Source organism: Odocoileus virginianus, chromosome 9, assembly GCF_023699985.2.
Source record: "Odocoileus virginianus isolate 20LAN1187 ecotype Illinois chromosome 9, Ovbor_1.2, whole genome shotgun sequence".
Classification (NCBI taxonomy): Eukaryota; Metazoa; Chordata; class Mammalia; order Artiodactyla; family Cervidae; genus Odocoileus; species Odocoileus virginianus.
The window spans coordinates 59,436,377-59,460,761 of record NC_069682.1 but is presented as its reverse complement, the minus strand read 5'-3'; the positions used below and the strand labels follow the sequence as shown (position 1 = coordinate 59,460,761).

General features: G+C 47.1%; 2 protein-coding genes and 1 long non-coding RNA gene across 4 annotated transcripts in view; 2 read left to right on the top strand and 1 right to left on the bottom strand.

Annotated features, from left to right (window-relative positions):
- The window catches only part of PIGU (phosphatidylinositol glycan anchor biosynthesis class U), a 92,283-nt gene extending 81,025 nt beyond the window's left edge, over window positions 1-11,258 (top strand). For both annotated transcript variants that reach the window (XM_070472554.1, XM_020889147.2), the window contains one exon: window positions 10,822-11,258. In XM_070472554.1, the coding sequence (XP_070328655.1) occupies window positions 10,822-10,935 (114 nt within the window). In that variant the 3' untranslated portion in view covers window positions 10,936-11,258. The remainder of the gene's footprint in view (window positions 1-10,821) is intronic.
- Window positions 11,259-11,465: 207 nt separating this feature from the next.
- MAP1LC3A (microtubule associated protein 1 light chain 3 alpha) lies at window positions 11,466-13,177 on the bottom strand. The gene is made up of 5 exons (XM_020889146.2): window positions 12,936-13,177; window positions 12,569-12,624; window positions 12,378-12,484; window positions 11,906-12,075; window positions 11,466-11,631 (listed from the first exon to the last, which is right to left on the bottom strand). Exons 1-4 carry the CDS (start codon window positions 12,973-12,975, stop codon window positions 11,913-11,915), a joined length of 366 nt encoding a protein of 121 aa, XP_020744805.1. The 5' UTR covers window positions 12,976-13,177; the 3' UTR covers window positions 11,466-11,631; window positions 11,906-11,912.
- A 128-nt stretch (window positions 13,178-13,305) lies between these two features.
- LOC110134564 (uncharacterized) lies at window positions 13,306-21,628 on the top strand. Its single transcript, XR_002313119.2, has 2 exons — window positions 13,306-14,159; window positions 20,848-21,628. It is a non-coding gene; the product is annotated as an uncharacterized lncRNA (long non-coding RNA).
- The last annotated feature ends 2,757 nt before the right edge of the window (window positions 21,629-24,385 follow it).

Genomic DNA, 24,385 nt, shown 5'->3' with positions numbered 1-24,385 from the left:
CTTCTGGTGAGCTGTGTGGCATTCGGAGGGTGTCCTCAGTCCCTCAGCCTGCTCTTCCCAGCTCTTCTACCTGCAGCAGTGCCTGATAGTCACCTGGTCTTTATTCTCCCCTCTCTGGGCAAGACAGAGCAAAGCTGTCCTAGGAACCACATGAGTATGGATTTTCGGCAGGTGTCCGGCCCATCATTGCTGAGTCTGGAGCTGAATGTAGAGTGCATCTCAGCCTGAAGATTTTAAATCCTACTCTGTTTGAGTTGGTCAGTTCCGTGTTTCATAATAGAACAAATCATCAGTAATTATTAATGATACTGGCAGGTAAACTAGTGACTTAGGCCCCATCCTTTCCTCAGGGCCATGAAGTATTTTTTAGCTTGTGGCGCAGATCATTTGCTGATTATTATTGTGCCTGAGAGTCAGTAACCAGGAAATGACAACAGGAAACCATCCATAGATACATAAGAGGTGTGTCTGTGTCTTACACATACACGTATCAGAGAAGAAGGAGAGATTAGATGGATAGATTGACAGAGCTCCCCCCACTCTGCCACTGTATGACCTTCAGCAAGTGACCTCCCAGTTGCAGGTGATGACCTCACCTCTGGTGGGGCAGGGTGAGAGGATTTGTATGTTGACACATGTTGGCATGGGAGCTAGGATGAACAAGGTGCTCTTCAAATACCCAGAGCAAATTCCTAAGGAAGCACTCAGACCTAGAGACCAAGGGAAGGAGAGCAATCTGCTTTCTCTCTTTTTTTTTAAAAAAAAACCCTTTCTTTCTGCAGTTCAGAGACCAGCAGAAGGATAATGTCATCTAGGATTTGTTGTTTAGTCGCTTTAGCTGTGTTCGGCTCTTTTGCGACCCCACAGACTAGCCCACCAGGCTTCTCTACCCATGGGATTTCCCAGGCAAGAGTGGAGTGGATTGCCATTTCCTTCTGCACGGGATCTTCCTGACCCAGGGATCAAACCCGAGTCTTCTGCATTGGCAGGCGGATTCTTTACCGCTGAGCCAGATTACATGTAAACAAAAAGGAAGTGTTTAAATATAGCTGTTTTTAAGAGGAAGGTAAGGTGTCCCACTTGCCCTAATTCGAGTTAAAAACAGGTAACATAAGGAAATCTTCCCCTCGAGTTATGATTAATAGTGGCTCATGTTGAAAGAGCTCTTACTGGGGAGCAAGTCCAAGTGATCCCTTTAATCTTCTGGATCACATGCTTGTCCAGCCTCCTGGACCTTTCCCTGTGTGTTGACATGACCTCGTCTGCTCGTGGAGGAGTTTTATTTGTGTGTGTGTTTTATTGTTGGCAGCATGATGAAAGTATGACTTTTTTTTTCTTTTTAATGAAACATCTCCATGATCTTTCCTTGTTCACACATGTGGAAGCTCATTCAGTCCTGTGTGTCCTTCTGGGGAAGGGAATCTGCCTTCCCCAGCGAGAAAAAGTGTGGGGATGGGTTGTGCAGATCGCTAGTAGTCCAGTGATGTGGTGCCTGCGTTTGTGGACAGACGGGGGACTGTTGGGTTCTTTCTTGTGGTTGTATGTGGCCCCGGCTGGAAGATCTGCTCCTCCTGACATGAGGTGCCAGTGACCCAGGCTGGAGCCCTCGTCCTTGTCCAGCTATATGTGCATGGGTGCTCTCTTTCCTCAGCTGGTGGCATTTTGTCCAAGTCTTAGCTCATTCTTTTGTCCCTCCCATCCTCAGACCTAACACTCAGCATCCCAAACTTGTCTTTCATAGGCCCTTTCCCCTTCCCTCTCTTACCCACACAACCAGAGTGACAGAAAAAGCCTGGACTGAATACAGGGGGGTCAAGGCCAACAGGAACTCCACAGTGCCTCCCAGCCCCCTCCCTGCCCAGCTCACTGGCCCTGGGCAAGTCACATAACTTTGTGCCTAGTTGGTTGATTTGTAAATATTAACTAGGTGCCAGGCACTCTGCTAGGGGTATGTGAGACACAGCCCTGCTTCCCAGAAGCTCTGCTGTCTGTGGGAGAGAAAGAAAAGGAAATGGGCGGGGCCAGGGCCCGGTGACTGTGCTGTGAATAGGGTAGACGGGGCCCGGGGAGCTCAGAGCTGGTGGTTAAGGACGCTTCTTCAGGGCGGATGCCTCTAAGTGGAGTCCTGCAGGACATGCTAGGTTCAAACCTGGTTCTGGGCGGTGAGGCCTGGGGTGAGAGCCTGTGAGGGAGCTGGTGTGGAATGCAGTTCTGTGGGACCAGCATGTGCCACCTGGTAGGGAATGAGGCCATTTCAAGACAGCCGTGGTCAGAGCCAAAAGTCATGCTGAGGGCCAGGCTGAGCTGCTGGTCTGAAGTGAAGATAACTGAGACCAGACTCGTGCTCTGAAAACCTCCCTTTGCCAGGAAAGGAAGAGATCAGGGGTGTGAGCTGGAATCTGGAGCACAGGGAACTGGCTGTTGAGACCTGGAGAGAGCAGCTGGTAGCCTCAGTGTCCCCAGCCTGGAGGGAGGTCATGAGTGGAGAATATGGAAGTGAGTGGGGAAACCTTGGATGAATTGGAAAGTGCCACCTATATGATAACTGCCTTCCTAACCAGCTATGATCTACCTTTGTGACCTTCACAACCCTGAGGCTGAGATCCAGTGATTTCCCTACTGTTTTGCATCTTTAGAACTTTAGAGGATGAGGCCATTTCTCCACCATCTCCACCCATGCCTGTCCATTCAGGCCTGAGTTGGCGGGTCACACCTAAGCCCCATGCAGCTCCACAAGTTGGCCCTCAGCTCCTCTTGCTCCCCGTTTCCTAGATCCCAGGCAGCAAGGATGGGGGCTTAGGCCCTGTGATTGCTGGTGATGATGGCCACGGGAGTTCCCCTAGTCATGGCTGTCCGGTGTTGGCATCCCCAACACAAGTGAGACCTGGGGAACCGGGGCATGCTCGGGGTGACAGCACCTGCCTCTCCAGGACACTGCAGCCCAAGGCTGTTGGCCTGGCTGCGATCCTGAGCCCCATGGCTTCTAGACGCGCTGCCTTAATTGCTGACTCTGATGTCTCATGCTCGTTTTGTCTTTTCTCAAGAAACTGTCTCCTTGGCTCAGTGACACAGCTGTGAACTGGGAGTACAGCTCTGGGCCTAGTGGATATGACGTGTGAGCAGGGCCACAGCAGGACCCAGCATGTGTGGGTGCAGACCCCTGAGAAGGGTTGTGAGGGCCAGGATGGACTAGGGTTTGGGCCTCAGACAGGCAGGATAGACACTGCAGCCCCAGCGTGTCACTTACTCCCCCATGATCCCGGGCAAGACCCTTAACCTCTGAGTCTGCTCATCTGTGAGGCTTATGAGCCCTGCCCCAGGGTACTGTGACAGTTCCTGAGTGTGTGTATTAGTTGCTCAGTTGTGTCCAATTCTTGCAACCCCATAGACTGTAGCCCGCCAGGCTCCTCTGCCCATGGGATTTCCCAGCAAGGATACTGGAGTGGGTTGCCATTTCCTCTTCCAGGGGATCTTCCTGACCCAGGAATTAAACCCGCATCCCCTGTGTCTCCTGCATTGCAGGCAGGTTCTCTTACCTGCTGAGCCACTGATGTGCTTATTGTTAAAGGACCCGGCCCAGGGCAGATACTCGGGTATTGGTTTCCTGGTCTCTCCTCACTCCCACCCTGTAGTGGAGCGTGTTCTGACCATTTCGTACCACTTCTGATCTACCCACTCTGTCCTCAGCCACCTTTTATCAGCTGCCCCATTAAATCTTCATCTTCTGGGAATTTCCTGGTGGTCCAGTGGTTAGGACTCGGTGCGTTCACTGCCAGGGCCTGGATTTGATCCCTGGTCAGGAAACTAATATCCTACAAGTCACTCAGCACGACTGTCTGTCTGTCTGTATCTTCATCATGACCCAGAGCTGCCAGTGAGAGGAATATGGTCTGACTAAACCCTCACAGGGGCAGTACCAAGGGACTGGGATCAACAAACCGCTCCCAGGATGCCAGCCACATGCGGGGTCTGGGGTCCCAGAGCTGGAGCAGATGCCACCCTGTTTGGGGGGGGAGGCAGTGGGAAGTGACTTCACTTCTGGGGTCAAGTAACTGAGCGTGGGGGTTGGGGGAAGATTCTGGGGGTGGGAGATGGAGACGTTGCCTCTCCAGGGATGAGAAGGAGCCCTTTGGGGGGAAGATCACCCCAGCCCAGGGGCAGGTTGTGCGCAGGAGGCACCAAGGTGTGGCCCTAGCTGTGTTCAGGGCTTTGGGGACATGCAGGTGCAGTGCGGGGAGAGGGGGGCACTGGAGGCTTCTGAGCAGGCAAGTGAGGGGCTCTCGTGGGGGGTGTGTGTGTGAGAGAGAGGGTCTGAGTGAGTGCGTGTGTGTGACCCCTCGGGCCAGGAGGATGAGGGAGGCCTTCGAGCTGAGTTGGAATTCTGAGGGAAATTGGTGGCACCTGGTGGTTGATGGCAAGCGAGGCCAAGGGGCTCCGCTGTGGTCGCTGAGGGCGGCTTTAACAGGCTGCTGCATTAGAGCAGAGCGGCTCCAGCAGCGTGGGTCAGCATGTGGTGTCTGATCCCCGATGGTCTGGGTTCAGAGCCTGCCTCTGACACTTGCTGCTTGTACGACTTTGGCCAAGTTACTTGAAGAACCTTTTGTTTCTTTGTTCTAAGATGGGATAATTAAAATGTACCTACCATGAAGGTTTATTGCAAGAAGTAACTGTTTTAACACATGTGAAGTGCTTAAATTAATGCCTGAGTAGTATCAGTGTTTTTATTAATAAGAATAAAATATTTCAGTGGACAGCCTTATCAGCACTAGGTGTTTTTCTCCTCACTCAGACACTGACCTCTGCAGTTCTGACCACTAACTACCTTAGAAAGCCTTCAGTTCCTACATGGTGTCATTCTCACTTGCAGGTAATGAACTGGAAATTCTGCAGCTCGGTTTTTGGGGGTTTTTGTGGCTGTGCTGCTCGGCTTGTGGGATCTCAGTTCCCCTGACCAGGGGTTGAACCCAGGCCACCACTAGGTCACCAGGGAACTACCCACAACCAGGTTTTCATACGCCATGAAAACATTTTTCACTTTTATTTTCAAATTAAAGCCATTAAAATATTAAAAAAAAAGGATGGATTGCTCTTCAGGTCTCTGGCAGCCCAGAGGGACCGAGCAGGGACCAGGGGGGCCACCGTTGTAAGGAATAAACTAGAGTTTATCGTTCATTTTACAGACGTGGACAGTGCCGCCTAGGGAGGTGGGGAGTGACTCACACAGGGTCACACAGCCATCAACTTGGCCAGGCTCCTCTTCCAACTTGCCCTGCTAAGATGGGGCAAAGGGGTGCTGGGTCTGCAGATACGGTGTTGGCTGAATCCCAGGGCCTCAGGGAAATCCCTTCTCTTCAGCCCACATGGAAAGCCTTAAGGTCAGACGAAGCTTTCTCAGCCAGCTTATGACAGCTGGGGGCTTCCCTCAGAGAGCGCAGAGCCTCCAGGCCAGTGTGTCCTCGACATGCCCTCTCCCTGGCAGGGCACCCACTCAGGACTAGTGACCTTCGATTCCAGAAAACCAAGCCAACACGCAGGACTCTGTCCCTCACACCACCCTCCCCTGATGCTTTATTATGAAAAGTTTCACACATACAAGCAAATGAAAGATTAACCTTGAACACCTGTATACCTACCACCTGGACTTCACCATTACCATTTTCCTATACTTGGGTGATCACAGATGATCCATTTCTCAATCTATCTATTTCTGTAATGTATTCAAAGTGAGATACAGACCTCAGTACGTTTCCTGCCAAATATTTCAGCATGTGTGTCATTAACCAGAGCTCAAAACTTATTTGTATTTTTCTTATGTGAAATTTACATACAATGAAAAACACAAATCTTTTTAAAAATTTTTATTGACATATAGTTGATTTACAATATTGTGTTAATTTCTGCTGTACAGCAAAGTGATTCAGTTATATACATTTTTTTTTTCCCTTGGCTGCTATGTGGCATGCAGAATCTTAGTTCCCTGACCAGGGATCGAACCCGTGCCCCTGCAGTGGAAGCGTGGAGTCTCAGCTACTGGACCACCAAAGAAGTCCCTGTCTGTCTTAATGTTCTTTTCCATTGTGGCTTATCACAGGGTATTGAATGTAGTTCCTGGTGCTGTGTAGTAGGACCTTGTCGTTCCATTCTATATATAACAGTTTGCTTCTGCTAGCCCCAAACTCCCACGCAGTCCCTCCCCCACCACCCTCTTGCCAGCTGCAAGTCTGTTTTCTATGTGTGTGTCTGTTTCTGTTTTGTAGAGAAGTCCATGTGTGTCATATTTTAAATTCCACATATAAATGATATATGATACTTGTCTTTCTCTTCTGACTTACTTCATTTAGTATAATGATCTCTAGTTCCATCCATGTTGCTACAAATGGGCATTACTTGGTTCTTTATTTTTTTTGGCCAAGTGGTACTCTGTGTGTGTTCTGTACCTGTTCATCTATCAATGGACATTCAAGTTGTTTCCATGTTTCAGCTATTGGGAATAGTACTGCTGTGGATATGTATCTTTTTTGAATTATAGGTTTTTTTTCTGGGCATATGCCCAGGAGCAGAATTGCTGGATCATATGGCATCTCTGTTTTTAAATTTTCTGAGGAAGCTCCATATTGTTTTCCATAGTGGCTGCACCAGTTTCCATTTCCACCAACAGTACAGGAGGGTTCTCTTCTCCACACCCTCTCCAGAACATTTCTTATTTGTGGACTTTTTAATGGTGGCCATTCTGACCAGTGTGAGGTGATATCTCATAGTAGTTTTGATTTCCTTTTCTCTAATAATTAGCGACGTTGAGCATCTTTCCATGTGCCTGTTGGCCATCTGTATGTCGTCTTCGGAGAAATGTCTATTTAGTCCTTCTGCTCATTTTTCTGTTGGGTTGCTGTATAAGCTGTATATTTTGGAAATTAAGCCCTTGTCAGTCACATCATTGGCAAATATTTTCTCCCATTCTGTAGGTTGTCTCTTCATTTTGTTTATGGTTTCCTTTGCTGTACAGAAACCTATAAGCTTGATTAGGTCCCATTTGTTTTTGCTTTTATTTCTATTTCCTTGGGAGACTGACCTAAGAAAACATTGGCACAATTTATGTCAGAGAATGTTGCCTGTGTTCCAGTTATATGGTGTCATGTCTTACGTTTAAGTCTTTAAGCTATTTTGAGTTTATTTTTGTGTATGGTGGGAGGATGTGTTCTTACTGCTGATTTCATGCAGCTGTCCTGCTTTCCCAACACCCCTGCTGAAGAGGTTGTCTTTTCCCTGTTGATTATTCTCACCTCCTTTGTTGAAAATTAATTGGAGGTGTGTGGATTTACTTCTAGGCTTTCTATTCTATGATCCATATCTTCTTTTGTGATACTATCATGACATTTTGATTATTGTAACTTTTGTAGTATTATCTGAAGTTAGTTCATAGTATTATCTGAAAGACGGTTATGCCTCCTGCTTTGTTCTTTTTCCTCAGAATTGCTTTGGCAGTTCTGGGTCTTTCGTGGTTCCATATAAATTTTAGGATTATTTGTTCTAGTTCTGTGAAAAACGTCATGGGTAATTTGATAGGGATCACATTATATCTGTAGATCGTTTTGGGTAGCATGCCAATTTAACAATATTAATTCTTCCAATCCAAGAGCATGAGATAGTTTTCCATTTCGTCGAGTCATCTTCAGTTTCCTTTGTTAATGGAAAAACACAAATCTTCACATACATTTCCTGAAGCCTTCTTTCAGTCAGCAAGATATTTTTGAGGCTCATTTATATTGTTGCATATAACAATAATACATTGCTTTTTAAAATGTTTAAATTTTGGAATTAATTTATAGTACAGAGAATTTCCACATGCCCCCTACCCAGTTTCCCATGTTAACATCTTTTTTTTTTTTTTTCCATGTTAACATCTTATATTACCACAGTGTGTACATGCTCTGTCGCTTCAGTCGTGTCCAGCTCTTTGCAACCCCATGGACTGTAGCCCACCAGGCTCCTCTGTGTGGGGATTCTCCAGGCAGGAATACTGAAGTGGGTTGCCATGCCCTCTGGGGGATCTTCCCCACCCAGGGATCAAAGCCATGACTTTTATGTCTCCTGCATTAGCAGGCAGGTTCTTTACTACTGAGCCACTGGGGAAGCCCCATTACCATGGTATGTTTGTCCAAACCAAGAAACTGACCCTGGTAACTGTTAGTCTGTTGACTAACCAAACCCCAGATCTGACGTGGATTTCACCAGCTTTCCCTGTAATGTCTTCTTTTTCTCCCAGGATCAAGCCCCCAGGACCACACTACATGCAGTTGTCACATCTCCCCTGTGTCCTCTGCTCCCACTCTCTTTCCTAATTTCTTGTGACACAAACAGTCTTGAGGTATCATGGCCAGGTATCCCGGAAGAGTGTCCCCTTTGGGTTTGTCTGATGCTTTTCTCATCATGAGGCCACATTTAAGGTTTTTGGAAAGCTCAGGCAGTATACACTAGCCACACTTCGTGCTGTTTACCCTTCATCGTTTGGTTAAGATAGTGTTTGCCAGGCTTCTCCAGTGCAGAGTTGCTATTTTCTCTTTTCCCTGTTCTTTGGAAGTGAGTCACGAAGTCTACCCTAAGCTCGGGGGCAGGGGGTGACGACTGAGTAAGAATTAAATTCCTTCTCCTAAGGGGAGAGTCTCTACATATATTTGGAATTCTCTTGAAAGGATTCCAAAAAGAATTCTCCATTTATTTATTTATTCAGTCATTTATTGACTGATTTTTTAAATTGGATTTTAATTTTTATCACCATAACTTGAATATATAATTTACAAAGTTTAGGCTTATAAGGAGAAAGAATAGCTCCTTATTTGCTCTGGTACTTCTAGATTACTACTCTTTCTTGATTTTCTTCTGGTTTATATTAAGTTGAACCATATGAAACTGTTAATACTCAACCATTTTTGATCTGCATAAATGGCAGTTTCATATGGTTCAAACTAATAACCTAGTATTTTGACTTCCTGTTTGGCCAGTTGATTATGTGTGACATTGGAGTTTTGTTATGAACTGTGACTCTGCACCTGCTGTCACCTGACCTGGCTCAGGGATCAGTCCCCACCAGCTCCAGGCGCCCCTTCCCCAGGCACCTGGACCTGGGTGAGAAAGTGACTGCCGGGGGTGAGGACTGCCCTTGCTGTGGTAACTGTACCCCACGGGCAGTTATGGGACAAGGCCTCAGGGCCTCTGCTCTGACAGCCTCAGTGGCTGGGTTCTGGGCCTTTTACACGCTGGGCCCCAGGTGTATCACCTTGCAGGGTGATGACTACCAGCCCAGCTCTCCCAGTACAGCCTTAGGCCAACTACTGAATTCTTGGTGCCTCAGTTTCCTCATCTGTAAACTGGGTTCCATCAGCCTTCCAGATGAGTTCCCTGCAGTGACAGAACGGCAGGTCGTGGTCCTGAGGCCATTGATGTTGTGGGTTCTGAGGGCCGCCTCCAGACCCCTCTGTGCTCTTTCTTGCCCACGTGTGAGGGATGCTTTCCAGGACAGGGGCCTGGAGGTGGTCAGAGGCTGAGACCCCAGGCTCCACCACCCACCTCTGACTTGCCTTTAGGCCCTAGCCAGGTGCTGCTCTAGCTCTGGGCTTACATCTCCCCATCTGTGCTGAGGTGGCTGATGCAGATAGTCTGAAAGGCTTTTAAGTGCCTGAGAACTGGTGATGTCTGCAGAGGTGAGCCCCTCTCCCACATCTGTCCTGTTTCAGGCACCAGAGGTCCTGGGAGCTTGGGATGAATGGAATTGTAAGAGTGCAGGTCCAAGGTTCGGGGGCCTTGGCAAATCCCTGTTCACATCAGGGAGAGGGGCTGGTGGACTGTGCTGCTAGGGCCCTCTCAGTTCTGGGGCTCAGAGAGGACAGACAGACCAAGCCAGGCACAGACACCATGATGGCAGAATCGCTCTGGACCCTGCCCAGGCCAGGGGAGGAGCCACGGTCATCAGGCAGTCACACCAATGAAGGCAGAACTGCAATTTGGATGGGTCTGTGGTACCATAGAAGTTAATGGTTTCAAGACCCAATCTGGGGTGTGAGGGAGGCTTCCCTGAAGAAGTGATCCTTTCTGAGCCTGAAGGGGAAGCAGGTGTTGACGAGATGAAAGGGAAAGAGAACATTTCAGACAGAGGAAACAGCAAAGATCCGGCACTGGGAGGGAAGAGGCCAGTGTGGCTGGAGCTGAGTGAGATGGAGCACGGGAGAGGCTGAAGTAGACACACCAGGTGCAAGGCCTGGGAGCCCCAGAGTGTTTGATCTTCACCTGAAGAGCCATGGAGCACCTTTACAAGGCCTTAAGCTGGGAAGCAGCATGACCAGATTTGCGTTTTGAAAAGCAACCTCTGCTGCTAGGGTGGGGCAGGAGACTACTGCTATTTGTATGACAGTGGCTTTGTCCAGGGTGATATCTGTGGGGACAGACAGAAACAGAACCAACAGGCTTGGGGGCTTGGTGTGGGGAAGATCTGCCTGAATACCTGAATGGAAGATGGGGGATATAGGTTCCCAGTGGGAGAAGCAGGTTTGACAGGGGATATGGCTGGGGTGAAAGGGCCAGTGGGCACCCAGGTGAGATGGAGGGGCACCAGTGTAGAGCTGAGGCCAGGGCTTGGGGTGGAAGATCATGGTGGAGGAGGTAGAGCAACTTCTGAGGGGACAGTGAGACCCTGTGGGGTCAAGCGTATGCCCTGAGGTGGGGGGGTTCCTTGGGCAGCGTCTCCCCAACACCAACCTGGCCTCTCAGCAACCCAAGGTTTAGGGGCAGGTATCATGAAGCTTCTCACAACCTCTCTCTCCCCCCCAGATCCTGCTCATCTCCGATTATTTCTATGCCTTCCTGCGGCGCGAGTACTACCTCACACACGGCCTCTACCTGACCACCAAGGACGGCACGGAGGCCATGCTTGTGCTCAAGTAGGCCTGGCTGGGCACAAGGCTGCACAGACTTCCGGGGTGAAAGGGCCAGCAGCTGGGCCAAGCCCTCTAACCAGAGTTGCCAGTAGGCAAGTCCAAGGGCAGATGAGGTTTGAGTCCAGGGTGACTACTGACTGGTACCAGCGAGGAGCCAAGGCCAGCAGCAAGGTCCGTGGGGGGAGTCACCAGGAGCATCTCCCCTTGGATCGCCCACTTTGTGGCTCTACATACCAAGGAGCCCTCCCTCCCAAGCAGGAAAGGGGACGAAGCAGGTGAGCAGGGTTTGTTAGGTTGTGGCTACTTAATAAATGTTTTTTGTTACGAAAACGTCTACCCTGGAACCACACTGCGCTCTTGGAAGGGGTGGGCGTGACCTGTAATAACTGCCGTGGGGCACTACACACAGGTGTGGGTCTCCTGAGAGCTCTGAGTTCACAGAACACAGGTCTGTGTGCTGGCCCGCCAAAAATGGTGTGGGGCGGTCCTCTCCCCACCGCCAGCCCTTCCCAGTCCCCAAGCAGCTGGAGGCAGAGGGCCAGGCAGGCCTGAGCAATCTTTATTCTGCAGAGGGACAGTGACCACAGATCCATACACCACATCAAGACCAGGTGAGCCCAGGGCCAGTCCTTTAGGGGTGGGCAGGTCCAGGAGGGGCAGCGCCTCAGGTCGGGGAGGGGCAGATGGGCAGACAGGCAGGGGCCTAAAAAAAAGACAAACCACACAGAGCAGGGGTGCTGGGGGCTGCTCCCCACTCTCCCCAATCCCAGCCAGCACCCAGAAGAGCAACCCCCTAACATAACTGGGCCAGGATCCACCCAGGGGCAGAGGAGGTGCAGTTGGTACCCCCTGGCTAGGAGGTGGCACCTCTGTCCCACCCACCAGGGGCAGGGGCAGAGGCAGCTCAGGTGCGAGGAGCTCCCTGGGCAGAGCCTGACAGCACCCCCCCCCACCATGCCCAAGCCAACCCCCCCTACTGCTGGCTCAGAAGCCGAAGGTTTCCTGGGAGGCGTAGACCATGTAGAGGAAGCCATCCTCGTCCTTCTCCTGCTCGTAGATGTCCGCGATGGGCGTGGACACGCTCACCATGCTGTGCTGGTTGACCAGCAGGAAGAAGGCCTGAGTGGGGTTGAGCTGCAGGCGGCGCCTGTGGGGGGCGGGAGGCAAGTACACTGTGAGGGGCCTGGCTGTTGGGGAGAGCAGCCGACCCCCTCCCCAAAATGACCCTGATCCTCCATTTCACACCCGTCCCAGGCCCTTCTAGAGGCGCTTACTTCTGACTGGACACTGACCCCAGCCTTGACCTTGACCTTTCCCAACCTCCCCAGAACAGGGACCCAGCTCCCGGTCCCATACCCCACCTCCACCCCTTCCTTCACCGAAAGACCCAGCGCCCCGCCTGATCCCAGCAGAACCCAAGTCCCCCTCTGACAGCTGCTGCCTGCTCACCGGATGATCTTGACCAACTCGCTCATGTTGACATGGTCCGGGACCAGGAACTTGGTCTTGTCCAGGACCGGCAGCTGCTTCTCACCCTTGTAGCGCTCGATGATCACCTAGGAGCGGGGTGGGGCGGGGGACGCGTGAGCCCGAGTTGGGGCCTGGGTCGGGCCGGGATGGGAGGGGGCGGCGGGACTCACCGGGATTTTGCTGGGGTGCTGCTCGCGGATCTGCTGCACCTCTTTACAGCGGTCGGCTACGGACAGCAGGCGGGGATGAGGCCGGGCCGAGGTTCCGCCCCGCGGGTACCCGAGGGGCGGCCCCGGCCCCGCCCCGCCTCCTCGAAGCTCCCGCCCCCGGGGCCGTCGGGCCCCACAGCCCGGGCACAACACAGAGATGGGAGGCAGAGGCCCCCGGCCCAGGCCCTAGCCGGTTTCCCAGCCCAGGGGTCCAGCCCGAGCCTGACGTCACGGAGCTGACGTCACCTGCGGCAGTCGGGTCGGTCGGCCAACAGCCCCAACCCCCACGCCCCTACCCCGCGCTCGCAGATCGCCCGCTGGGCCTCACCAAAGCTTCGCCGCTGCTTGAAAGGCCGGTCTGAGGGCATCGCGCCGGCCCGGCGGGGCGCGCAGGCCGGACCTCCGGGGCGCGCGACGCAGGGATGTGGCTACGGTCCGGGGGCTCCGGGGGCTCCGCGCCTCACGCACAAGGGCTCCGGGGCTCTCGCTGAGCCCGGCGGCGGCGGCTCGGGGAGGTAACTCGCCTGGGTGACGTCAGGTCACAACATTCCTTAAAGGGGAGGCCGGCGCGCCTCTCCCATTGGGCCGACGCAAAATCCACCCGCCCGGACCCGTGACGTCACGGCGCAGAGAGCCTGTATTCCCGGCCCCGCGCCGCGAAGGGGCGGGGTTCCCAGGGCGCGTCACAGTCCCGTGACGTCACGGCCTGCGCAGGGGCGGGCGTGGAGGGGCGCCGTCTCTCTAAGGCCGGGTCTGAGGGGAAGCTGCAGTTCCTGAGAGGCCAAGGCGGCTGGGGGAGCAGACTCGGAGCTCCGCCGGCGGGAGGGGCGGGGCCGGGCTGCGGCACAGCATCCTCCTGTCCCCACTGTCACTGTGTCATCTGACAGCGCTCACAGCCTGTTCCGTTCCGGGGACGGTAGGAGGCACTTGGGGATGACAGCACTAAAACAAACGTCCTTGCCTTTGTGGAGTTCTTGGTTAAATTAGAAAGATAAAGGTGGTGGTCGGGGTGGGGGATTAACACATGAAGACTCTTGGAGCAAGACACTAAAAAGGAGCATGAAAGTTTTACATGGAATTTCTAGAATCGAAAAACAGCTATTGAAAGTCAAGTTCTCAAAGGATGAGGCAAGAAAGCCTATTAGATACAGCAGAAGAGAAAATCACTGAACTGGATGAAAGATCAGAAGCAATGAGCCAGAAAACAAGCCAGATGGAACATATAAAAGAGAAAGGGACCAGGAATGATAAAGTGAGGAAAACTCGGGTCCAATCAGCGTTCCAGGAGAGAAGAGAATGTGGGAGAGGCAATTCCTGAACAACTTCCAAAATTGATTAAAGATGAGGATCCTCACCTAAAATCTGGAACAGAATAAATACAAATAAATCTCATCTAAACACTTTGTAGTGAATTTGCAGAACGTTAAAGGGAAGAAATTAGAAAAATGGCAAGTACTATAAGCATGGAAGTCCAACTAAACAAGTAGCTGCTATAGAACATGAATGGTGACAGTTCGTGGAGTGCAGAGCAAGGATCAGGACATGATAACAGGTAGGACTGGAGAGGGTAATTGAAATTTAAGTGTTCTGAGAAGCTTCATTTATTTGAGAAGAGGAGGATAAAGAGAATTAGTAATTACCTGGCTTTGTAAAGTCAAGTATGTATCTCCAAACACTTCAGAAGGTAAATAGTATTTCCAAACACTAAAAGAATAGAAAGTAACGAATTATAGAAATGATCCCTGAAAGTATAGTCTTAAGACTAAAGACATTATTAGTGATGAAGAGGGTCAACACAAAATGATGGAAAGAATAATTTTCTAAGGAGATAGAACAATTCCAGACTTGTGTGTTAGAGTTTAAAAAAATAAAAGACTTAAAGAATATGAAGCAAAAGTGACAGGATACAAGGAGATATGGCCATATCCTTCATCACACTGGGAGATTTAAGACCTCGTTCAGTAACTGATAGACCAGTCAAAAAAAAAAAAGGATACAGAAGATTTTAATACTATTAATAATTCTAATCAATGGACCCTGGTAGAAACTTGAACCCAATATATTACTTTCAGGAATACAAGAATCATTTATCTTAAAAAATGATCTGATTACTAGGCCCCAAGACAAATCTCAATAGATATCAAATAATCAGTTTCATACTTACCATGTTCTCTGACCACAAACAAGAGCAGAGTAAACTCTAGGTCTTCAGATATATAAAACACTTATAGAAAACTCTTTACTTCAAGATGAAATCATATGGAAATGAAAACTACTTGGGTCAAACTAAAAATGAGAATACATATAAAAACTCCAGGTTGAGGGTACGGGGAACTAAAGCAGAATGTAAAAGATCTTTATTAGTGATATTAGGTAAGAAGAAATATGGAAAATTTATGAGCAGAGTGTCAAAGAACTTTAGAATGCAGTAAGTGTAAACCCAAAGAAAGTGGAAGATAATGAAAAGCAGAAATTGAAGAAATAGAAAACAGAAGCACTAATATGGGCCACAAAACAAAGCTGGATCTTTCAAAAGACCAATAAAATAAACAATGTGCAAAAGGGCTTCCCCTGTAGTTCAGACAGTAAAGAATCTGCCTGCAATGCAGGAAACCCAGGTTTGATCCCTGGGTTGGGATGATCCCCTGGAGAAGGGAATGGCAACCCACTCCAGTATTCTTGTCTAGAAAATTCCATGGACAGACTATGGGATCGAAAAGAGTTGGACATGACTGAGCGACTAACACATATACAAAAGGGATATAACTACAGATATAGCAGAAATGACAAAAAAAATTATAAACTTTATACCAATACATTAAAAAATTAGATGAAATGGACAATTTTCTAGAAAAAAGATAGTTTGCCAGACCAATTTACACTTGATCTTAGCCAAAAGGCCGAGAAGCGATGCCAGACCAATTTTTTTTTTCCATTTATTTTTATTAGTTGGAGGCTACTTTATATCATTACAGTAGTTTTTGTCATACATTGAAATGAATTAGCCATGGATTTACATGTATTCCCCATCCCAGTCCCCCCTCCCACCTCCCTCTCCACCCGATCCCTCTGGGTCTTCCCAGTGCACCAGGTCCGAGCACTTGTCTCATGTACCCAACCTGAGCTGGTGATCTGTTTCACCCTAGATAATATACATGTTTCAATGCTGTTCTCTTGAAACATCCCACCCTCACCTTCTCCCAGAGTCCACAAGTCTGTTCTATACATCTGAGTCTCTTTTTCTGTTTTGCATATAGGGTTATCGTTACCATCTTACTAAAGTCCATATATATGTGTTAGTATACTGTAATGGTCTTTATCTTTCTGGCTTACTTCGCTCTGTATAATGGGCTCCAGTTTCATCCATCTCATTAGAACTGATTCAAATGAATTCTTTTTAATGGCTGAGTAATATTCCATGGTGTATATGTACCACAGCTTCCTTATCCATTCGTCTGCTGATGGGCATCTGGGTTGCTTCCATGTCCTGGCTATTATAAACAGTGCTGCGATGAACATTCGGGTGCATGTGTCTCTTTCAGATCTGGTTTCCTTGGTGTGTATGCCCAGAAGTGGGATTGCTGGGTCATATTGCAGTTCTATTTCCAGCTTTTTAAGAAATCTCCACACTGTTTTCCATAGTGATGCCAGACCAATTTAAAAAGAAGTAGACAAACCAGGTAGCCATATACAAAAAATGAGTCCAGATGGTTTTCTAGTTGAGTTTTCCCTACATAAAAATAAAAAAACTCAAACCTGTGTCAAATATTATACTTAATGGTAAAACACTATGCCCTATGGTAAATGTTAAGCATTATTCTCTTTAGAACCAGGAACAAAGTTTTGAATTATATCATTGAACAAAATGCATTATTGCGTGGAGGGCCCAGCCAGAGCACCAAGACAAGAAAGGATCAAAACTATCATCCACAGCCAGAAAACCCAAAGGAATCTACAATGAAACATTGCTAACTAATACAGTCTAACAACATACAATACTAAGTTGTAGGGTAGTACAGGAAAATGAGAACTCTTTACACTGCTGATGAAAGTGTGTCATTTCCGCTTCACTGGAGAGCAATTTGACAAAATCTACCAACACTGAAGATGCTCATATCCTGCAATCCAGATGTACACACGAGCCCAAAGAAATACAGTTAGGTATGTTTGTTGGAACATTTTCCTAATAGCCAAAAAAAGGGGGGGGAGGCACCTAATGTCTAATCATTAAATATCTTGTATAACAGAACAACAGCAGAACAACAACAATGGAACAACAGAATATTCCTGTAGTGAAAGAGGGAGAGACAGGGTCAGCCAACTAGATATTTTCAACTTTGCAGGCCGTATGGTCTCTGGAAACCAAGCGGTTCTGTTGGAGTGCAGAAACAGGCCTGAACTATCTGAATGGGCATGACTGTGCCCCAATAATATTTTATTTGCTAAAACAAACAAATTTGACCTGAGGGCTTTAGTTTGCTGACTCTTGATCTAGAGCTGTGTGTCAAAGTACACACATCTCACATACACAAAGTTGCAGGAGATTGTGATGAGAACCATTAAGAACAACTGGAAGAATTAGGTCGGCCATGGCCTTGAGGAAGTGGCTACACCTTTCTTTTGTCAGGCTAAGCCTTTGGGGATAACCCATCCCCAAATCCCACAGTCTCTGCTCCATCTTCCTACTGCCTGGCCCGTCAGCAGCAGGGCTGACACCCCCTCTACCAGTCCCCTGGTTACTCTTCCTCACTGCTTGTCTCTGCATTGTCCCCGAATCCAAAGGCCTGGCCTGTTTTATGTCTCTAGATGGAATTCTAGCAGACATCTCAAACTTGACCTACTCAAAATGAATCCATGATCTTTCCGCAAAATGAACTCTAATTGTAATCTTCCCTGACTCCATCTGTCATCTTTGACTCCTTTCTTTCCCATGCCCCCACATACTATCCATGCCTACATCCTCTTAGTTCTACATTCAAAGTAGCTCCAGAATCTTACCACTTCTTTCTACTTCCACTCCTGCCTTTCAAGTCAGAGCCACCATCACCTCTTGCCTGTCTTCTTCCATTGTTTCCTCCCTGGTCTCCTTGCTTTGGCCTTGCCCACTTGAGACTGGTCTCACTACAGTGACAAGAGTCATCGTGGGCACACAGGTGTTGGATCAGGTTATTCCTACACCCCAGTCGTTAAAAGTCAAAGGCTGAACAGTTAGCCTGTGAGGACTGTAGGATCTTCTTCCCTGTTGCGTCTCTAGGTTTATCTACCTCACTCTTGCCCTCTTGGCTTCAGCTGCACTGGTGGCCTTGCTATCACGATTCTGGGAATCCCAGACACACACGTGCCCTAGGGCATTTCTGCACTTACTGGTCTCTTTGCCTGGAGCATTCTTCCCTAAAACTTTGTGACACACTCATTTCCAAGGTCTGCTCAAAGGAAGCCTTCATGATCTTATTGAATATTGCAGCTCCCACCCCAGTCACTCTGTCCTCCCTCCCAATACTTTGCTTAATTTTCCCCAGAGCAGTTATCACCTTCTAATATATGTTTTTCTAACAGTTTTATGATGAAAAATTTCAAGCAAATAGAACACCTGAAATAATTGTTCAATGACCTCCCATATACTCACCAAGTACATTCTACATCTAACACTTAGTTCATTACAGGGCCATTTTTCTTTTTTCTTTTTTTTAATCTTTTTGATGTATTTCAGTCAGTTGCAATTCAACATCCATTGATGATAAAAATCTCAACACAGTGGGTACAGAGGAACCATACCTCAGTGTAATAAAGGTCATATATGACTAGCTCTTAGCTAACATCATACTCAAAGCTGAAAACTTTTCCTCTAAAATCAGGAACAAGACAAGCACATTCCCACTCTCTCTGTATTTATTCAACATAGTACTGGAAGTCCTAGCCAGAGCGATTATGCAAGAAAAATAAATGAAAGCTATTCAAATCACAAAGAAAAAAGTAAAATTGTCACTCTTTGCAGATGACATGGTATTATACATAGAAAATACTAAAGATGCCACCAAAAAACTGTTAGAATTAATAAATTCAGTAAAGTTGCACGATACAAAATCAACATACAAAAATCTGTTGCATTTCTATATACGAAAATGAATTATCAGAAATTAAGAAAACAGTCCCATTTAAACTTGCATCAAAAAGAATGAATTACATTGGCATAAATTTAAGGAGGTGAAAGACCTGTACCCTGAAAATTAGAAGACACTGATGAAAGAAATTGAAGACGCAAATAAATGGAAAGATACTCTGTGCTCATTAGGACTAGAAGAATTAATACTGTTAAAATGTTTATACTATCCAAAGCAATCTACAGAGTCAATGAAAGCCCTATTAAAATTACCATGGCCTTTTTCAAAGAAATAGAACAAAAGACTATGAATAGCCAAAGAAATTTGAAAAAGAAAAAGAAAATTGGAGGCATCACACTCCTTGATTTCGAAAGACATTACAAAGCTATAATAAAATAGTATCACATAGATCAATGGAACAAAATAGAGAGCCCAGAAATAACCCAATGCATATCTAGTCAACTTACCTACAAAGAAACCAAGAATACACAATGGGGAAAGGACAGTCTTCCTGGGGGAATTGGACAGCCACGTGTACAAGAATGATACTAGACACTAGACACCATACAAAAAAATCACAAAAATCAACTCAGAATAAAGACTGGACTGTAATTCCTGAAACCGTAAAACTCCTAGAAGACAAAATAGATGGTAAGGTCCTTGACATCAGTCCTGGTGATGATTTTTTTTGGCTATGCTGCATATGACACGTGGGATCTTAGTTCCCCTACCAGGGACTGGATCCATGCCCTCTGCATTGGAAACATGAAGTCTAAACCACCAGACAGCCAAAGAAGTCCCCGTGGCAATGATTTTTTAGAACTGACACCAAAAGCAAAGGCAACAGAAGCAAAAATAAACAAATGGGACTATATCAAACTTAAAAGCTCTGTACATCAACAAAATGAAAAGAAACCTACCAGGTAGGAGAAAATTTATACAATAAATTTTAGGGGTTTTGGATATAAACGGTTTCTATCCAAAATATATACGTAATTCATATGACTCAATAACAAGCAATCCAATTAAAAAATGGGCAGAGGACCTGAGTAGACATTTTTTTCCAAAAAAGACATACAGATGGCCAACACGTACATAAGGTGCTCGTTATCACTAATCATCAGGAAAATGCAAATAAAAATCATGGAGATGGCAGCTCATAACTGTTAGAATGGCTATTCTCAAGACAAGAAATAACAAGTGTTGGTGAGGATGTGGAAAAAAAGAGAACCCTTGTGCACTGTTGGGAGAGTAAATTGGTCCCAACAACTATGGAAAACACCGTGGAGGCTCCTCAAAAAACAAAAAGTAGAACTATGATATGATCCAGCAATTCCACTTCTGAGTATTTATCCAAAGAAAACAGAATCACTATCTTGAAAAGATAAAAGTACCCCTTACGTTCACTGCAGGCTTCCCAGGTGGCTCAGTGGTAAAGAACCTGCTTGCCAAATAGGAGACCCAGGTTCAGTCCCTGGGTTGGGAAGATCCCCTGGAGAAGGAAATGGCAACCCACTCCATTATTCTTGCCTGGGAAATCCCATGGACAGAGGATCCTGGTGGGCTACAGTCCATGGGGTTGCCCCAGAGTAGGACATGACTGAACAACTAAACAACAACAACGCTCACTGCAGGGTGGAGAGGGAGGTGGGAGGGGGGACCGGGATGGGGAATACATGTAAATCCATGGCTAATTCAATGTATGACAAAAACCACTGCAATGCTGTAAAGTAATTAGCCTCCAACTAATAAAAATAAATGGGAAAAAAAAAAAAAAAAAAAAAAAAAAACAACGCTCACTGCAGCATTATTTACAATAGCCAAGACATGGATACAACCTAAGTGTCCATCAATAGATGAACAGATAAAGAAAATATGGCATATATATATATATACACACACACACACAATGGAAAATATTCCATTATTCAGTCATAAAAAAGGAAGGAAATCTTGTCATTTTCGACAACATGGACGGACCATACTTTCACTTCTCTGCTTGCTTCAATTGCTCTGCTTGCTTGTTGATATCTGGTGTTTAGCCATTATGATGGTCAGGTAGTGATAGCTCTTTGTGGGCTTAAATTTAATACGCTATATAATTTTACAAAATATTTTATTTCTCTTTCCCACTAACAGGTAAGCCCCCGAAGGGCAGCGTTTCCTCCGTATTTGGCCCCTGCCCTCCTGGCCGTCAAACAGAATATAGCACATGGCACGCGCTTAGTAAACACCTGCTGGATGCGGACCTCTCCTCTGAGCACCCACTATGTCATCTCTGCGAGACACCGCCTATCTGAGGGGCGCTCTCCCACCCATACGAGCAGAGCCTGAGTCTGGGCTGCGCACTGATGCTGGGCACTAAGGGCTCAAAGAAGACTGGTGAGGAGACAGTGTCAGCTCCGGGCAGCGCCTCTTCTGTGCTGTTGGAGGGTTTCTGTCTGGGACTCGTGGGCCTGAGGAACGGCAGAGCTGGCCTTGGCTGTCCCGTGAGGGTGGAACAACCCCTGGTCTGGTTGCTCACCAGATATCTTGTGACCCAGCAGTTTCCTTCTCTGAGCCTCTCTTTGCTCCTTTACTCAACAGCAGACAGATCTGGGTCTAAAGTAGTTTTATCACTTACAGCATAACTTGGAACAAAATCTTTTTCTTTTTCCCCTCTTTTTGGGACATCTTAACAACTTAATCTTGCAACTCTTCTGTTGCATTTATTCCCTTCATATTTTTTTTTATCTTTCAAAAGTTCTTATCTCTGTATGATATTTTTGTTTTAGCCTCCTATACTCTTAACCAGAGCATGAAGGACTATGCCAGAGGTTCTCAACCTTAGCTATATGTCACAAAAACCCAAGGAGCTTTTACAAACTGAGCTTACTCAGGGATTATGATTAAATTGGCCTAGGGTGGGGCCCAAGCATAGCTTGGTTTTTGTTTCTCAGTTGGCCGTCTCATCTTCACCAGAAATAAGCTCTTGCCACTGTCTCCTTTATATCTAGACTGGGACCTAGTACATAGCAAGCATTCACTAGTAACTGAATGAACATAGCACTCATTTGCAAAGGGAGTTTGCAAAACAAAAACAAGTTTTAGGTAGTCTGCTGTTTTTGTTCATGATATTTTTCCTAAATATATATGAAAACCTATTACCTGAAAGCCAAAAAACAATCTTGTATGTCAAAACAGTGCTTAAGCCCAGACAATTAAAAACGATGAAATTCCCTATTCCATCTCACCTTTAGGCAAGTCTTCGACAACATATATCTTGTGAATGAGGATGTTAAAGTGTATTTTCATCTCAGTTTCTGCTGAGACCCCAAGGCAATATTCACCATATGCCAGGAGGGGAACAGGACGAATGCAGGACTGCAAGACAAAGCAGCCCCAAGTGAATTCACACCTCCTCCTGATCTTTAGCCCACAAAAGAGCTAGAAATCCAAGGACAATTTCTAGAAGCTGTGGAATTTGCTGGAGTCTCACCATGGGTGGAGGGAGTTGGGAGGGTGATTCTGCTTCACCTTGACTCAACAGAGGGGGAGTGTGCAGAGAGGACCCTGAGAACCAGGAGTCAAAAGGAAAGTTACAGGGGGCCAGCCAGAGAGAATGCATTATCCAAGTACGGGAATGGAAGGTTGGGCCTGCATGGTGGAAGGTAACGGGGGTGCAGGGACAAGAGCCAGAGTTCTGAAAACTGAGTAAAATGCACCAGAAGCACAAGCATCAGCTTTGAACACACACCAGGCTCCAAGAGGAAGAAGCCAGTATTTATCACAATACTGATAAAGTATGAACTGTCCTCATCTCACTCCCCTCTTTGCAAATAAGACAGTTCAAGGTGGGAAACAGGCCACAGTCAAGCACTTACTGTTCCCTCCGCTGCCAAGGGCAAGGCTGGCAGCACACCCAGCCTGAGGAAGGGGCAGCTTCTATCTCAAACACCTTTTAGCCGTTTTGTTACACTGGACCGGACACGTCATCTACTGATGGGGGAAGCCCAGGACTTGCCCTACATTCCATCCAGGGGCAGGGGAAGAGCAGGCCCTAGGGAATAAAGTTAAAGACATGGGAGACCCAAGTAAAAGTGCCCTTTGATCTAGCTGAGCTTGTTTAACATAATGGTAGGCCCAGTACTTTGAATATGTTTGTGTTATTTTCTTTCTCAATTGAATATGATTCATCAGTTTAAGTTCACTGACCCTGGATTTCCTCGACCAATTTGATGTACCTGCCAATTTAATGATTTCTACCTATCGAATGACTTCTAACAAATCTTCAAATTTAATGATTTGTTCTTTGCTGCAATTATCAAATTCATGAGATCTCCATTTCTTTGTTCTTTTTGGGTAATTCATGAGAACTTGGATTTGGTGCAGAAAGATGATTTAGGATTCTCAATGAAAAAATGCACAAAAAGAACAGTTGGGTTTGAGAGTCAAATATATGAAAAGGGAGAAAACCTGTAATTCCTGGAGTGTTTTGAGGACTCATTTCTGGGGAAAAGGCAATACCAGCTCACAGAGAAACATCCGAATTCCAGAACAGCAGCAGGGGCTGAGGAAAGATAAATGGTGAAGGGAGGCGACCACTTACCTGAACTGCAGGCCCCCTACTTGGGGAGCCCAGCGATAGAATGGAGGGTGAAGATCACACCTGAAGGCAATCAGACAGGGGTTGCCTCTGGTGAGTAGACGTGGAGACGGCCTGGGCAGCAGCAGGAGAGAACTTTTTGGGTGGAAGTGATCTCGAAGGGCTGGGGGGACAGGGGTTGTATTGACAGGTGTAAGCCTTTGTTACTTCAGTGGTAAACGTGAGGTCTCTCCATTTCACTGTATGCAAATCTTACCGACTCTCCAAAAAGGGCAAACACACTAGTTAATGATATGCACGTGTAAGTGTTTAGGAGCGTGTACTGCCTGCAACTGTACTTCGAAATCTGGAGAAGGCAATGGTAACCCACTCCAGTACTCTTGCCTGGAAAATCCCATGGATGGAGGAGCCTGGTAAGCTGCAGTCCATGGGGTCGCAAAGAGTCAGACATGACTGAGCGACTTCACTTTCATGCACTGGAGAAGGAAATGGCAACCCACTCCAGTGTTCTTGCCTGGAGAATCCCAGGGACGGCGGCGCCTGGTGGGCTGCCGTCTATGGGGTCGCACAGAGTCAGACACGACTGAGGCGACTTGGCAGCAGCAGCAGTGCTTCGAAATGTATCGAAAAACTGAACAGATGGATGGATGGAGGGAGGAATGGCTAGTTATGTGATAACACAGCAAAATGTTACTTGTAGCAAATATAGAATTAAATGGAGGATATAAAATTATTTCAACTTCTCTGTTTAAGAATTTTCAGGACTTCCTTCATGGTCCAGTGGTTAAGAGAGTCTGTGTTCCCACTGCAGGAGGTGTGGGTTCAATCCCTGGTTGGGGAACTGAGATCCTGCATGCCACTTTGTGCAGTCAAAAAAAAAAAATTTTTTTCCCCCCCATAACGCTGGGAATAGAAACGCCCTGTTATTTGGGCAAATATACTTCTGAAACCCAGAAGCCATGCCCTTCCTCCAGTGTCAGTTTCTGACCTTAGCAGTTATTTTATTCCCGTCCACTTACTACTTCTAAGTACAGAAAACACTAGGGTATTCGCATGTGTTATAGCATTATTTAGTGGGATGAATCCAAGGCA